The 17,441-nt window shown below is 40.8% G+C and overlaps 1 protein-coding gene across 45 annotated transcripts in view; it reads right to left on the bottom strand.

Moving 5' to 3' along the window:
* The window catches only part of ABI3BP (ABI family member 3 binding protein), a 238,437-nt gene extending 225,405 nt beyond the window's left edge, over nucleotides 1–13,032 (bottom strand). For 39 of the 45 annotated variants that reach the window (XM_070508666.1, XM_070508653.1, XM_070508661.1 and 36 more), the window contains exon 1: nucleotides 12,830–13,010. In XM_070508666.1, the coding sequence (XP_070364767.1) occupies nucleotides 12,830–12,908 (79 nt within the window). In that variant the 5' untranslated portion in view covers nucleotides 12,909–13,010. Of the gene's footprint in view, nucleotides 1–12,829 lie in introns of all 45 variants that reach the window. The other 6 variants (XM_070508663.1, XM_070508662.1, XM_070508659.1 and 3 more) reach the window with 2 other exon arrangements.
* Between the last annotated feature and the right edge of the window lie 4,409 nt (nucleotides 13,033–17,441).

Consider the following 17,441-nt stretch of genomic DNA (forward strand, 5'->3'; position numbering starts at 1 on the left):
ATCCTTCCATTCTCAATTGTCCCCCTGTGCCCCATTAACTTGAGAGAGGGAGAAAGAGAGACAAATTCCTTAATGCTCAGTATCTCGTAGCCTGCTATAGCAGTCTATAAAACTAAACTAAATTAGTGAGCATATAATTAACACAGGGGAACTTTATTTTTAAACCTTGGGTTCTAAACAGGATAGTCTTAGCATCGAAATAAACTATACTTGATCAATTTTTATATTCCTAATATGTTACTTTTATAGCAGGGGCTGGATCTCATTGAATTTAACCTAGTACATAATCAATAAACAGGGCTTGAATAGACAAACCAATTGATAAAACTGCCAAGAAATTTTAAAGCTGTAAAAGATGCTAAAATGATTCTGCTGTGGTTTTCAAACTTCTCTGTTTTCTTTTAGCAGTGAAACCATTTCTTCCCCCAAATGTACTCTTTAATACAGTCCCCCCAATACATAAATACATTACTCAAATAAAAACAGAACCCCACCCACTCGGCTTCTTCTGAACTCTACAATATTACCCCTGGGTCTCCCTGACTTAAGGTGGAAGAGATCCTCCCCAGTTCCTCGCAAGTATCAACCACTCTTTAGGGAAATGGACTGGGCCATTGGAGTGATATAGTCTTGTTTTGTCAAACTGAGGTTGAGAAGGCTCCATGGAGAATGTGAGCCAACCCCAGGTGAGTGGCTGGGAAAGTTTACAGAGCAAGGCATAGGAGCTCTCCTCTCCAAAGACAACCTTCTATTTCCTCTTTGTAATCATCTTGGGGAGTCAGGGCACAGAGACAAGGAACAGGCAATTGCATCCTGTGTGGATTTCTCAGCCTTGGCTTCCCCTCTGAGTACTGGGACACCTGCTGTGCTCTGGTTCCTGGGGTTGCCTGGGGTCTGGCCATGCAGCCACCCCTGTTGGGAAGGCCCCTCACCTCTCAGCCATCCTCCTCCTTGCCCCAACTTGCATTTGTCTTCCAGGCCTCTGCTTGAGGGCCTTATCCTCTCATAACTCTTGATCCCTCTAGTCTGGGTTGGGTCTTTCTGGTTGTTCTTAAAGCTCTTTGCGCTTCTCCTAAATTGGAGGATAATCTCCCTGTATTGTAATTATCCCTTTACGTCCCTGTCTCCTCCATTAACTGGTCAGCTCCCCGAAGACAGGTGCCAAGCTATTGTCTTCCCAGCCTCAGTGCTCTGCATATACATGGAATAGAATTTGTTGCTTGAACAAATTAAAGCATCTTCACATAGAGCAGGGACCTGATAGGACATAGAAAAGTATAGGCTTTTGCCACTTGCTCGCTGCGTGACTTTGGGCAAATCACTTACACACTCTGAGGCACACTTTTATGCTCTGTAAAATGAGAGTAATCAAATACCTGCTTTATAAGGTAGCTTTAAGAATTTAGTTAGAGAACTCATCTCCTCCCACGAACACAACCAGGTTACGACTATTTTTGGAAAAATTACCCTGGAGAGAAAACTGAAAACTGGATAAAAAGAACCCCCACAACAAGCGACAGTCCTGACTAAGGCGGAATAGGCAGAAATTCCTGATGGAGAGGAAAAAAGCCACCTTTGGGAGCAGCAGAGCTTCTCAGCTGGCCAGGCGGGAGCCACCCTAAGGTACGAGCCCTCCCTGGAGGAGTGAAGTCCGGAGCAGGGGTGACACTGCTATAAGCATCCTTCAGACTCAGCCTAACTGAGACGAGGGTCTTCCTGTCTGGCTTTTCTGGCTTTTAACTGCAGCGAGGATACCCCCAGAAAAGCTATTGGCGAAAGCCGAAAAGACCTGGGTCTTAAAGGGCCCTTGCACAGACTCACCCATTGCAGCAACCTAAAATCACCGGAGAGAAGGCTGACAGTCTTTTGGTAAGACAAGACTCACCTGGTGGGCTCTGGGGGCATCTTGGTGAGAAGAGGGCCCTCTCTGGAGACTGAGACTTTGGTGGGGGCCATTGTTCTGAACGGGTCCAGGCATGCTGACACAGACCCTGGTGGGTGCCATTGAGGTTCATCCCTTGGCCTGCTAGCCCAGGGGTCTGCCACTCCCACCAGAGCACAGATTTAATCCAGTTCAGCCAGGGCAGGCAACTCGCCCGAGGGATTGGCCCCACCTAACAGCAATCCCTCAGGCTACTTTTCAGCCTGCATTGACTGGGTGCCTTGATCCTCTACAGGCAGGCAAGTGTGTCTGCCTCTGTGGGGCAGGGCCTGTGTGAAGACCAGGTGAACTGTGGGGGGCACTGGTGGAGAGGTGAGGGCCTCTGCAGTGTGGCATTAGGGTAGCTTCAGGGAGTTAAGAAGTGTGTACAGACCAGGGCTGTCTTGATGGGGGTGTGGTCCTGGGGGTGAGGGTGAGGCTTATCAGCAGCAGAAGACCTGTGTTTCACAAACAGCCATAAAAAGGATCAGCCACACCTTCCAAAGCCTGAAACAATTGAGTGCTCCCAAGCCTGTGCCAGCCCCATTCAGCTGCACTCCTAAGAGAAATAACAACAGCCTTGTAGGCCTGAGGCCTATAGCAACTGTAAGCCCCTGAGCCTAGCAACCAGCTACACTGGGTACCAACCCAATTAAGAGGAAAACTGCAATAGGAGTGTGCTGATAGACCTTGTAGCCAATGGTGCTGAGGCTCCCCAAACTGGATTTACAAACAGCTGGCCAGGGAAGGAAAGACTAGACTCCCTGGGTACCTGCAGTGGGAGCAACCCTGCCACAGCAGAAGAACACAAGTAGCCCACAAAGGGGTCACTCCTGGATCTTCTGGATTGGTGAAGAGAGGGAAGCACACTGCTGGGCCTCATAAGGCATCTCATACATAAGGCCACTTCTCCAAGATCAGGAGACATAACCGACTCCTTATTTCTAATTATTTCTAATACAGAGAAATAAGCACAGAGAAAGAGGCATAATGAGGAGGCAAAGGAATACTTTCCAAGCAAAGGAACAGTACAAAACCCCAGAAAAAGGACTAAATGAAACAGAAACAAGTGACCTACTTGACAAAGAGTTCAAACAAAAATATCACGAGAATGCTCATAGATACGGGGAGAAGATTGGATGAACACAGTGAGCACATCAGCAAAGAACTGGAAGATATTAAAAAACAACCAATGAGAACTGAAGAATACAATACTGGAAATGAGAAATTCACTAGAGGGACTCAATAGCAGAGTAGAGGATGCAGAAGAATGGATCAGTGAGCTAGATGAAAGACTAGAGGAAATCACCCAAGCAGAACAGAAAAAAGAAAAAAGAATTAGACAGAATGAGAACAGTCTAAGGGAATCTGGGACAATATCAAGCATGCTAACATTCAGATTATAGGTGTCCCAGAAGGAGAAGAGAGAGATAAAGGGGCAGAAAATTTATTGGAAGAAATAATAGATGAAAATTTTCCTAATCTAAGGAAGGAAACAGACACCCAAGTTCAGGAAGCACAGAGAGCTCCAAACAAGATAAGTCCAAAGAGGCCCACACCAGGACATATTATAATTAAAATGTCCAAAATTAAGGATAAAGAGAAAATCCTAAAAGCAGCAAGAGAAAGGTCACAAGTGACATATAAAGGGAAGCCCATCAGGCTATCAGCAGACTTCTCAGCCAAAACCCTACAAGCAAGAAGAGAATGACAAAACGTATTTAAAGTGCTAAAAGGAAAAAAGTTATAGCCAAGAATACTCTACCCATCAAAGTTGTCATTCAGATTGGAAGGAGAGATAAAGAGGTTCCCAGACAAGCAAAAATTAAAGGAGTTTATCACCAAGAAACCAGTTCTACAAGAAATGCTGAAGGGACTTATTTAAGTGGGAACGCAATGACCACAAATAGAGATAAAAAAAAAAATTATTATCAGAAAAACAAACAACAACCAAAAAAACCAGGCAATAAAACCACTTGTAAAGGCAAAAATATAGTAAAGGTACAGATCAACTACCTGTGAAGATAATATGAAGGTTAAAAGACAAATGTACTAAAATCACCTATTTCAATGATAAGAGGGTAATGGATAGACACACACTAAACAAGAGACTATATATGATTTGAAAAACATAAAATATGGGAGGAGTGGAGTGAAAAAGTAGAGCTTTTAGAAAGAGGTCAAGCTAAAGAGTTTATCAACTCGATATAGACTGTTATATACATAGAATATTAAATAGGATCCTCATGGTAATCACAAATCAGAAACCTATAATAAGCAAGCAAGTAAGTAAGATAAAAGAAATCAAACATATTACTAAAGATAGCCATCAAACCACAAGGAAAGAGAGCAACAGAAAAAGACAGGAACAGAGAAGAACTACTAAAACACCCAGGAAAAAAAGGTAAGAAAATGGCAATGAATACATATTTATCAATAGCTACTTTAAACATCAGTGGACTAAATGTTCCAATCAAATGCCATAGGGTGGTCAAATGGATAAAAAAACAAGATCCATGTATACGCTGCATACAAAAGACACACATCAGACCTAAAGACACTCACAAACTGAAAGTGAAAGGATGGAAAAAGATATTCCATGCAAATGGCAAAGAAAAGAAAGCAGGGGTAGAAATACTTATATCAGATAAAATAGACGTTAAAACAAAACCCATAACAAGAGACAAAGACAGGCACTACATAATGATAAAGGGAACAATCCAACAAGAGGATATAACACTTGTAAATATCTATGCACCCAACAGAGGAGCACCTAAACATATAAAGCAATTATTAACAGACATAAAAGGAGAAACAGACAGTAACACAATAATTGTAGGGGACTTTAACACTCCACTTACACCAATGGATAGATCATCCAAGCAGAAGATCAATAAGGAAACACTGGCCTTAAAGGACACATTAGACCAGATGGACTTAGTAAATATATACAGAAGATTCCATCCAAAAACAACAGAATACACATTCTTTTAAAATGCACATGGAACATTCTCCAGGATTGATCACATATTAGGCCACAAAACAAGTCTCAATAAATTTAAGAAGATCGAAATAATACCATGCATCTTTTCTGACCACAAAGGTATGAAACTGAAAATCAATACAGGAAGAAAACCAGAAAAGCCACAAAAATGTGGAGGTCAAACAAAATGCGACTGAAAAATGATTGGGTCAATGAAGAAATCAAAGGAGAAATCAAAAAATTCCTAGAGACAAATGAAAATGAAAATACGACATGCCAAAATCTGTGGGATACAGCAAAAGCAGTTCTAAGAGGGAAGTTTATAGCAATTCAGGCCTACCTCAACAAAGAAGAAAAATCCAAAATAGACAATCTAAAATTGCATCTAAAGGTACTGGAAAAAGATCAACAAACAAAGCCCAAAATCAGTAGGAGGAAGGAAATAATAAAAATCAGAGCAGAAATAAATGAAATAGAGACTAAAAAAACTATAGAAAAAAATAATGAAACCAAGAGCTGGTTCTCTGAAAAGATAAACAAAATTGACAAACCCTTAGGTAGACTCACCAAGAAAAAAAGAGAGAAGGGTCAAATAAATAAAATCAGAAATGAAGAAGGAGAGATTACAATAGACACCTCAGAAATACAAAAGATAAGAGAATACTATGAAAAGCTATATGCCAACAAATTGGATAATCTAGAAGAAATGGATAAATTCTGAGAAACATACAACCTTCCAAAACTGGACCAAGAAGAAGTAGAAAATTTGAATAGATCAATCACCAGTAAGGAGATTGAAACAGCAATCAAAAACTTCCCAAAAAGTCCAGGACCACACGGCTTCCCTGGTGAATTCTACCAAACATACAAAGAAGACTTAATACCTCTCCTTCTCAAACTCTTCCAAAAAATTGAAGAGGCGGGGAGGCTTCCTAACTCATTCTATGAAGCCAACATTATCCTGACACCAAAACCAGACAAGGACAGCACAAAGAAAGAAAATTACAGGCCAATGTCACTGCATTGATGCAAAAACCCTCAACAAAATACTAGCAAATCAAATACAACAATACATTAAAAAGATCATACATCATGATCAAGTGGGTTTCATTCCAGGGATGCAGGGATGGTTCAACATCCGCAAATCTATCAATGTGATACACCACATGAACAAAATGAAAAATAAAAACCACATGATCATCTCAATAGATGCAGAGAAAGCATTTGACAAGATACAGCATCCATTTATGAGAAAAACTCTAAACAAAATGGGTATAGAAGGAAAATACCTCAACATAATAAAGGCCATATATGACAAACCCACAGCAAGCTTCATTCTCAATGGAGAAAAACTGAAAGCTATCCCTTTAAGAACAGGAACCAGATAAGGATGCCCACTGTCACCACTCTTATTTAACATAGTATTGGAAGTCCTAGCCAGAGCAATCAGGCAAGAAAAAGAAATAAAAGTGTTCCACATTAGAAAAGAAGAAGTGAAACTGTCGCTCTTTGCAGACAACATGATTTTATATCTAGAAAACCCTAAAGAATCCACTAAAAAACTTTTAGAAACAATAAAGGAATACAGTCAAGTCATGGGATACAAAATCAATGTACAAAAATCAGTTGTGTTTCTACACACTAACAACAAAGTCACAGAAAGAGAAATTAAGAATACAATCCCATTTACAATTGTAAAAAAAAAAAGAATAAAATACCTAGGAATAAACTTAACCAAAGAGGTGAAAGATCTGTACACCGAAAACTATAAAACATTGTTGAAAGAAATCAAAGAAGACACAAAGCAATGGAAAAATATTCCATGCTCTTGGATTGGAAGAATTAGCAAGGTTAAAATGCCCATACTTCCTAAAGCAATCGATAGATTCAATGCAATCCCCATCAAAGTTCCAACAACATTTTTCACAGAAGTAGAACAAAGAATCCTAAAATTTATATGGAACAACAACAGACCTTGAATAGCCAAAGGATTCCTGAGAAAAAAGAACAAAGCTGGAGATATCACACTCCCTGATTTCAAAATATACTACAAAGCCGTAGTAACCAAAACAGCATGGTACCGGCACAAAAACAGACACACAGATCAATGGAACAGAATCAAGAGCCCAGAAATAAACCCACACATTTATGGACAGCTAATATGCGACAAGGGAGACAAGAGCATGCGATAGAGAAAGGAGAGTCTCCAATAAATGGTGTTGGGAAAACTGGACAGCCACGTGCAAAAGAATGAAAGTAGACCATTCCCTTACACCATGCACAAAAATCAACTCAAAATGGATTAAAGACTTGAATGTAAGACCCGAAACCACGAAACTTCTGGAAGAAAACATAGGCAGTACGCTCTACGACATTGGTCTGAGCAGCATATTTTCAAGTTCCATGTCTAACTGGGCAAGGGAAACAAAAGAAAAAATGAACAATTGGGACTACATCAAACTAAAAAGCTTCTGCACAGCAAAGGAAACCATCAACAGAATGAAAAGACAACCTAACAATTGGGAGAAGATATTTGCAAACCACATATCAGATAAGGGGTTAATATCCAAAATATACAAAGAACTCATACAGCTCCACAACAAAAAAACCAACAATCCAATTAAAAAATGGGCAAAAGATCTGAACACAGATTTCTCCAAAGATGATATACGGATGGCCAACAGGCATATGAAAAGATGCTCAACATCATTAGCTATCAGGAAAATGCAAATCAAAACTACAATAAGGTCTCACCTCACTCTGGTCAGAATGGCTATAATTAACAAGACAGGAAACAACAAATGTTGGAGAGGATGTGGAGAGATGGGAACCCATGTACACTGCTGGTGGCAGTGCAAACTGGTGCAGCCACTATGGAAAGCAGTATGGAGTATCCTCAGAAAATTAAGAAGAGATCTACCATATGATCCAGCTATCCCACTGCTGGGTATTTATCCAAAGAACTTGAAAACACAAAGGCATAAAAATACCTGCACCCCTATGTTCATCGCGGCATTATACACAATAGCCAAGACTTGGAAGCAACCTATGTGCCCATCAAGGGACGAATGGATAAAGAAGATGTGGTATTTATACACAATGGATACTACTCAGCCATAAGAAATGATGAAGTCCGGCCTTTGTGACAACATGGATGGACCTTGATGGTATTATGCTGAGTGAAATAAGTCAGCGGGAGAAAGTCAAATACCGTATGATCTCTCTCATAAGTAGAAGATAAAAACAACAACAAACAAGCACATAGCAACGGAGGATGGATTGGTGGTTACCACGGGGGAAGGAGGGAGGGCAAAAGGGGTGATTAGGCTCACATGTGAGGGGATGCACTATAATTAGTTTTTGGGTGGTGAACATGATGTAATTTACACAGAATTCGAAATATATTATGATGTACATCCGAAAGCTAAAAATAAATAAATAAATAAAAACCAAAAAAAACAAAACCAAGTCAAACAAAGAATTGTTAGATTTTCTACGTTAAAAACATTTAGCCCTAAATTACCACAAGTGATATGAGCTCAAAGAATGTTATCTATGATAATAACGATGAGTTATTAATAGTGATTTATTATTATTATTGTCATCTGCCCCTGAGTTTTTTGTCCTTGGAGTCAGTGACTTCTACCCAGTCAGGTAAGAGCCTGAGGCAAAGAGCCAGCTACCTCTTCACTCCGCCACACGCCAGGAGCCAAGAGCCCCTTGCCCTCGGGCCATCTGACTACACTTGCCTCTTGGATGTTCCTCTGTGGTTTTCCTACCACGTGGCTCAGGAGGACTGAGAGACTTGCCTAGAAATCGTAGCCTTTGCCTGCTGGCTGATTACTATCTGCCCTACGTAGGAGTTTCTGCAGAGGGCTGTGTCAAGCCCTGTGTGTCCCATTATGAGCTTCTGTTGGCTCTCTTCACTACATAGTGTTCTCTGTGGATTTTGTCTCAGCCTGTATGTCAGCGGAAAAAAGAAGTTCTACAGTGGCAAGAACAAAGCTTCTGAGAGTAGGCTGAAGAAGACGGGCCTTCAAAGGTGTAAAACCACGCGGTAATTCTCCTCTAGGGCCTGCATTACAAATTACTTCTGAAAAACAAGCTCAAGAGGATCTCTCCAGGAAGCTCCGTGGGGCCTTACCACTCCCCAAGGAAAAGCTGATCCCCAGGCAGAGGCGCAGCTGTCCAGAGAGAAGGGCAATGTTTGGACTTGACAGTCAAACCCTGGGTGCTGGTGGTCAGGCTAGAATGCAGTAGGGGGCTTCTGTCATTGTCCTACGGAGCAACACTCCCTCCCTTGCCCCACCTCCTTTGCTACCCTCCAAGAGATGTGTCTGACAGTTTGGACACAAGATCACATATTATTTGGATATTAATCTGCTTTTCTGTGACTCAATAAACATTTATTGAATGCTTGTTATATGTCAGACACTTTACTAGAAGATTTGCATCTCTTATGTCATTAATCCTGAAATACTATGAGATAGTTATCATTACTCCCATTTTACAGATGAGAAAACTGAGGCGTGGCAAAGGCAATGATTTGCCAAAGAATATAGTCAAGTGGTGGAGGGGAGAGAGGATTCATTAATAATAGTCTATAACTTTACTTGAAGCTTTTAAAAAGTAAGCAAGACCCTTCTAATAACTTATTCTCTATAACAAAGTATGCGGTGAGGCATGCAAAGAGGCATAAGACATGGAATAAGTGATTTCTTATTAAAAAAATCTTTCTTTTCTTATAAATAACCAACTCTATATATCAACTCTCTCTCTCTCTCTCTATGTATACATTATATGTATACAGACGGTCCCTGACTTAGGATGGTTCAACTGAATGAGTTTTTGATTTTACAATGGTGCAAAAGTGATACACATTCAGTAGGAAATGTACTTCGAATTTTGAATTTTGCTCTTTGCAGTCCGATCCTCTCCCCGGATGCTGGGCAGCGGTGGAGAGCGCAGCAACCAGTCAGCTCCGTGATCACAAGGGTTACAACCCTTCTGATTGATTACAACCGTTCTGCACCCAGACAGCCGTTCTGTCTCACCTTCAGTACAGTATTCAGCAAATGAGATGAGCTAGTCAGTGCCTTAGTCTAAAATAGGCTTCGTGTTAGATGATTTTGCTCAACTGCAGACTAACGTAAGCATTCTGAGCATGTTGAAGGCAGGCTGGGCTAAGCTATGATGTTCCCTAGGTTAGGTGTATTAAATGCATTTTTGACGATATTCAGCTTAGGATGGCTTTATCAGGACGAAACCCCACTGTAAGTCGACGATGATCTGTATATATACATATTTTTATATATATATATGTATATACAGACATAATAGAACATAATAGAACACAGATTTTGAGTCAAAAGCCTGAGTCCTGGTTCTGCCATCAGTGTGGGAAAATTACTAGACCTCCTCTGCCCTTGGGTGTCTTCATTTATAAAACAAATGGTTAAGTTAAGTCGGTGGTTCCCAAATATTGGCCTGTGATGACGTTTTCATCACTCTGTGGTGAAATGAGAAAAGTAAGAACACTTGGCATATTTGTATGAAATCATTTCTTTTATAAATCTGTTAAAATGGCTTGCTTTTATGAACAATGGGATATTTTTTCCCCTTTGACATCCTCACATGGCAAAATTCAAGCATGCCTTCCAAAATGGAACTCTGATATTAAACACATATATGTATTTTTACTGGTCCTTAAATACAAAGGTTTGGGAACCATGAGACTAGGTGATTGCTAATGTCCTTTCTAGCTCCAAAATTCTATCCTTTTCTTAAAATCACAAATGATACTTAATTAACTATAAAATAGAAAGGAAGAAGAAAAAAAAGTTTTTCTCCTGTTTTTCCTGTTTAGCTCAGCGTTTCCCCAAATGTGTTCTGTGAAAGGTAAGCCCTGAGCAAGATATTGTAGCTATTTCACTCAAAAGGATTCTTAGTCAAACTGAGTTTGGGAAACAACAGGTTAAAAAAGTAAGACAGGTTTCTTAACTAAGAAATTTTCAGAACCTGTAAAATTCTCACATCCGTTGTGACTCCCCAAAAGCATACAAAGTGTGGATGCTCCCCAAGTTCTGGATGGGGGCAGATGCCCCAGCCCCCAAGCCCTTCAGAGGACAGACACTTACTCCTGGAATGCAATTGGAGAGAGGCGACTGTAGGTAAAAGACAGTTCCTCAGTAGCTTCCATAACAAAGAAAAAACAGCATTAGAGACAAGGGGACTTGCCATTTATTTCATAATATAATTATTTTAATTTGGCAGGTTTTTCCAAATTACCAAGACTATGGATATTTTCAAAAATTACCAAAGAAACCTGGAGGAAAATACTTCAGATTAAAGTGCAATGTACCAGACAAAAGTTTTGTGGCCATCTTTGACAACTTTTTTTTTACCATAAAAAATAAAGGAAATTTGTGTCCAGAGATTTGTATCCAGTGATTGCAAATGATAATTAAAGCACTTGGAATTTGCAGAAGTCTGCAGCAACAAAATTACTGCTATCATTCCCACACAGTGACTATAAGGTAAAAGAAAACCATCTGTAGGTATCGAGCTGGAGAAAACCCCCGGCTCCCCCAGATGGTGTCTTTGTCAAATATTTCAGCAGGACAGACGATTAATTCAGAATGCTTGTGGCTCATAATTGATTTGTTTAAACACTTTTACTATGAACAAAAACCAAAATTCTTGATAGAAGAAAAAGATCTAATAGTGTGTTTTTATTATTATTATTTTTTTTTTTTGCATAATTCTCCCGTCAGGGTTGAGAAGGTTTACTTAGCCTTTTTTATTTCTTTTTACATCATCATGAGAAACATGAACTAGCGAAATCCTTCCAGCCTTCCCATTCTGGATTCAAGTTTCACTTAACACACTGCGGAGAGAACAGCTCTTACTTGGGACAGGCCGATCTTGGGGCAAACTCTCGAGAGAGAGGACCCGAGAAGGATCTTTTGGGGATTCGGAACCTTACGACCTTTCTTTCTGACTCTCTGCACACCAGGTTTCTGACAAGCCTGTGGCTCTGAGTTACCTCCAAAATTTTCCGTCATAACTGTATGGTGAGTTCCAGCCTGTTTTTTATAATCCTGCTGACTCCAGCAGTCTGCAACTGTAAAAAGCCTTCACAGACCTGGTGTTGGCTTAGAAAACGGCCTCTGCAAAGGAGCGAAAGAGCCCGTGCAGCACTCATGTTCAAAGACAGGAGACAGGCAGGCTCCTGCCAGGGGGATGGTGGGCTCAAGAGATGGCTTATAGGGTCTTAATTTAGTCATTTAAATTTTCTTCTGATGACATTTGTAAATAAAATACCAACACTAAAAGGAGAGCAATTTAGCCAGGAAAAGGGGGAGTGTCCCGTCCAGGAGATCAAACCTTTTTCCCAACTCGGCTGGAGAGAAGTGTCTACGAATTAGCACATGACCCAGCTTTGGCGCGCCCTGCCCAGAATCCTTCAACCTCCACCTTACTAGGTATGTGTGAGGTTTACACCAAGGGTTCAAGGTTGCAGAATTAGCTTCTTTTAAACCTCAAGCTAGTAATGATTTAGTCTCTGGGGAGGGGGATAAAAACACTAAACAACTCTTTTTAGCAGACTACAATACCCATCTATACAATATGATTCAGTATACAAATACTGTAGTTTGAAACTATATCATTTAAGCTACTGTGAATATCTGCTAAACCTAATAAGAAATTGGTTTTCACTTTTGCAATAAAGAGATACAATTGAAAAAGAAATAACAGAGGGGGAGAAAGCAAAAGTTTAAGCAGCTTGCACATTTGAACTTTGACTCTCCGCAAAATAACTCCGTCCCCCCATGTGCTAAAGCAGATCACATTTAAGAGTAACATTTAAAACCAGTATCTCTTAAAAAACTACTTTTAAAACACAAAACATTAGAGCTACTTGCCTTTTGGCAATTTCTGTGCATTTCCCAGGGCTAGTGCAATACTTCCACAGAGAAGTAGACACCCCAAGCTGGAGAGCATGTTGCATTTGCCACCTCACACGGGGAGTGATGCTGGTGGGTGTCCCGCAGCCCTGGAGCTGCATTTAAGTGAACTGTCTCCCAGTGACAGAGGCGGGCGGCTGCACTTAGCTGTGCCGTGGGCTTACTCACAGGGGGTGGAGACAAAATGACATCACACCCTTTCCCACATACACCAAAAAAAAGGCACAACAGCAAAAACATATCATCACATTCCCCTCTGCTGGGTCGTAACGGTCTGTCTCTCCTCTTCCCTCTGTGATAAGAAAACTGAAATCATGGCCAATGTATATTGGTGAAAGAAAAAGTATTTAGGTAATTTTGAAACATGTGATGCACTATTTTTAAAACCCAGAAAAGACATACTTAAAACAATTGGAATGTTAAAAATATAAAATGAAACCTTATTAGGAAGGAAACTGTTTTTAATTATCTAATAAACCAGTCCAATTCTTCTTTTAAATGGGAGTAAACTCATAAAAATACTTTGAATCATTCTGAAGTTCCAATATTATGAGAAACTTTTAAGAGTAAGTTGTTGGTTACACAGCTGTCTGTTACGTGTAATACACGAGTGAACATACATATATATACACACACAGACACACATACATAGTTATTCTGTAGTTATGGATCTAGAGATACAGAGAAACACTGTCACTAACTGGTCCTCAGCTCTGGGTCAGGTTCTGCAACAGCGCCTCTACCTACATTATTGCATTTTAATCCTCAGAGTGACTGCGCAAGAGACCGTGTTATCCCCATTTTACCAGTGAGAAAAACTGAGGCTCAGAGAGGTTCAATGTCCTGAGCAAGCCAGGGTACTCTAAGGGTTAATAATTCGGATGGGCTTTGGAGTAGAGCTGCCCGGATTTAACTTCGGATGTTATGTGCCTCTGAACCAATTCTCCATCCATATCTCATCAACATTGGGGACGTTTAAGTGCTGGCTCCATGCCAGGCACTGATCTGATCAAGTCATGTATACTAACACATTTATTCCTCAAAATAAACTAGGAGGCAGCATTGTCCTCACGTCCATTTTACAAATACAGAAACTGGGCTTCGAGAGGTTGAGAGAAAAGCCGGGGGCCACAGGGCTAGTAAGCAACAGAGCTGGCTTCTCATCAGGCAATTTAACCCCAGAGCTTCCACTCTTTACTACTAAACTTTAAATTCTAAAGTAGAGATGATAGTACCAATTTTGTTTGCTGTCAGTAGTTTTGGACAGTAATTCCCATAGCGCCTGACACATAGGAAGCGTTTAATAAATGACAGGCACTGAAAACAACAACGATGACAATAATGAAACTCTCAATTAAGTAGAACTATGACTCTAACCCGGGTACATCCACCCCTAAAGCCCATGTGTGTCCTCTCTCCCCCGACATCACGTTGCCCCAAATGTAGGCATGGCTGGAAGGACTGGGTTAATAAATGTTGTCTGTACATTTATAGTGACCCCTTGAAAATAGCTTATTTCACAAGGTTGCTGTAGCAGAAACAAAACAGCAAGAGGAAAATGGAATAACATTGATCAAATGAATTTCTAGTCCAAAAACTTACCAAAAGAAAAAAGAAAAACTGAAGAGACAGCCCGGCTTCCAAATAAAGCGTGAGAAGGCACATTGTTAAAGTCATTTAGAGCTGGCCCGGCTAAGCTTTCACCATAGGAATGCTCTGGCACCGGCTACGGAGGGGACTGGGTTATTTAGCAGGTCTTTTTCATCTCTGATTTTTTACTTGAATAGGCAGCTCTCTCAAACCCGAGTTTGGACAGTCATCCAGCTGGCACTGCTGATCCTGCTTCTATATGCCACTGCCATCAAGTTAAGCCAGTGAGGCCACTGTGCTAGCAGGAAATGACAGGTTTTCTGGGGGGGGGGGGGTGCGAGGGGGGACCAGCAGAAATATTGAAAAGAAGGCTGGTTCTTCCAACAGTGTGAGAGGCTGGTCTGCGGGTTAGGTAATGGAATTCAGGATTTAGTTTCTGCCCGGCTGGCAGGCTAAGTCCACTCTACATTAGCAATCCTTAGTGCACTTTAGAACTGACTGGGGGCTAATTAAACAAAGGCCAATCTCCTAGTATTTTATTGGAAAAAGATGGCTGCCTCACCCTAGCTAGTAGGACAATGAGCGTTGAGTGAAGATGTGGAAAAATTAGAGCTCTCCTCAGACCTGGGCGGAGGCATGTCCTAAAGAAATGGACCACGTCAGAGGAGCCATTTCACCTTCTCGACGAACAAAAAGCTTTCTGTCATGTCAGAGTCCCAACCCAAACAGGAGGTAAACAAATGCTCCAGAACTGCAAGGGCCTTGCTCCGTGGAATAAAACTTCAGGGCTGTGGTCATATAATCACCAGAGGATTTAAGGCTGTTTTCAAGGAAGAAGTACCCTCTGACCGTGGGTACGTTGGAGATGATGACTGTGCGATAATTTGCACGTCCCCGTTAGGTTTCTCATTTGTCACGAGAGAATGCCAACACTGAGCCCTGGTTCAAATGCCGCTGCAGGCACTTGTGTCTGTATTTATCTGGAAACACAGAAATGTAGACCTCCATTACTTATGAGGTCATAGAATACTGAAATAATTGTCACCAATATCTGTGAAAAACCTAATTTGACACATTTATTCAAACCCATAGAACATACAACACCAAGAGTGAAATGTAGTAAACTATGGCCTCTGCATGATAAGGACGTGTCAACATAGGTTCATCAATTGTGACAAAAGTACCGCTTTGGTGGGGGGCATTGGTGATGGGGAGGACAGGGAGTCTATGGCATATCTCTGTGTGTGGGGACAGGGGGTAGCTATATGGGAAATCTCTGTACCTTCTGCTCACTTTTGCTGGGAACCTAAAACTGTTCTAAAAAATTCTATTTAAAAAAATCCCTGTTGAGAGAAAATTTAGGAAGAACTGCTGGAAAAACACATAAAATATATTTGTATTTCCTCTGTTCTGAGAAAGCAGGGACCATGCTTGCCCATTTTGTTTATCACTGTACCCAGTGCCTAGAATTTGATAAGAATGCAATAAGTATCTGACGAGTAAGCGTCAAATCAGGCACAATCCATCAATGTCTCCAGATAGTCTAAAAGTGAGTTCTGGATCAAGCCAGAGGAAGCTAGCCTATGACTGGAATGTACTGTCCTTGGGAGACCATTCTCCAAGGGTCCCTCATGCTTCTGCACATCTTATGAGCAGAGACGCTGATTCCCTGTGCACGAGACTCTCTTTTCAAGAACGAGTGTATAGCAAACAGCCTTGGGAGACAGACATTTGGTTACTGTTCCATACAATAAAGGTAACGTCTCCCTCTCAGACAGAGGGACCTCATGCTCACTTCCTCTTATCAAAGATTCAAAGTCTCTGAGCTCAGGGCTCCTTTCCTGTAATTCAACCCTCAGCATGCATAGGTGTCGCCTGCACCTCTCTGCATTGCCCAGTGGGAATTGGGGCTCCTAGAACCAGCACAAATGCTGGTATTCAGGCTACTGCTATTGCTGTGAGTAAATAAACTGTCCTTTGTCTTTGACCCAGGAATCTTGCATCTCCTGCCAGTTTCCATGAACTGTGCGTGTTCCCTTGCACATATGGTAAAATCTCAGCCCTTCACAGTTCTTGACTTTAGGACTGGCCCACTCCAAAATATTTAATTAGATCATCTTTGGTATAATGCCATTACCTACGTTCAAGTCCTCTATAAGAGTCAACCATGAAACTCTATTGTGCATAAGGGTGTTGCTAGACATTGCTTATTAAATCATATAGTATCCTCTTTATAAAAACCCTGGAGAAAAACCTCTGACTGTTATTTAATGTCAAAAAAAATTGTAACTTTTTTCTGAGCAACAAGTGTATTTATTTTGTGACACTTTAACCAGGTTTCTTTTTCTGTGTTGACTGCTAGAAAATCAGAGCCGATGTGTCCCCAATCCATACAAAGTGTATAGGTCTTTGTGGTGTGCATGTTTTGGCATCATTCCTGGCTTTATTTTTCATCCCTACCCTTATTTCTTGCTTATTTTACTTGGAGTCTTAATTTTTGTGGTTTTGCAAGTTGCTTTCATTTTTTTCTGGAACAAGGTGAAGTATAAACAGACTCAACACACAGGAGCTGTGTCAAAATATATGAAGCGGGAATCTGGCAACCTGTTCTCTGCTCTCCTTTTCTGTTCAACAGCTGACGCTGACGGAATTCTGGGACAATGATTATATAGCATCATCTCTTTTATGTATGTTTTCTCTTTGGGAAAGTGGGTAAAAGGCAGGAGGATGTCCAGAACACTACTCCAAATGCATGTCACATTTTTCAGTTGTTTCACATTTGGCTTTCCAAATGTTCAGAATTAATTCCATTATTTCAGATGAGACTTCCACTAAAACTCATAAATCTTTCAAACTTGGACGTAAGCTCTCTGCAGTCATTTTACCTATCGGTTCACATTTTTGAGTCTCTCATACATAAGGTCCTATGCCAGGAGACTTTAAAAGGCTTATATATCTATAACCAATAATATGCAAAGAT

This window comes from Equus asinus, chromosome 5, assembly GCF_041296235.1.
Source record: "Equus asinus isolate D_3611 breed Donkey chromosome 5, EquAss-T2T_v2, whole genome shotgun sequence".
NCBI classification, from domain to species: domain Eukaryota; kingdom Metazoa; phylum Chordata; class Mammalia; order Perissodactyla; family Equidae; genus Equus; species Equus asinus.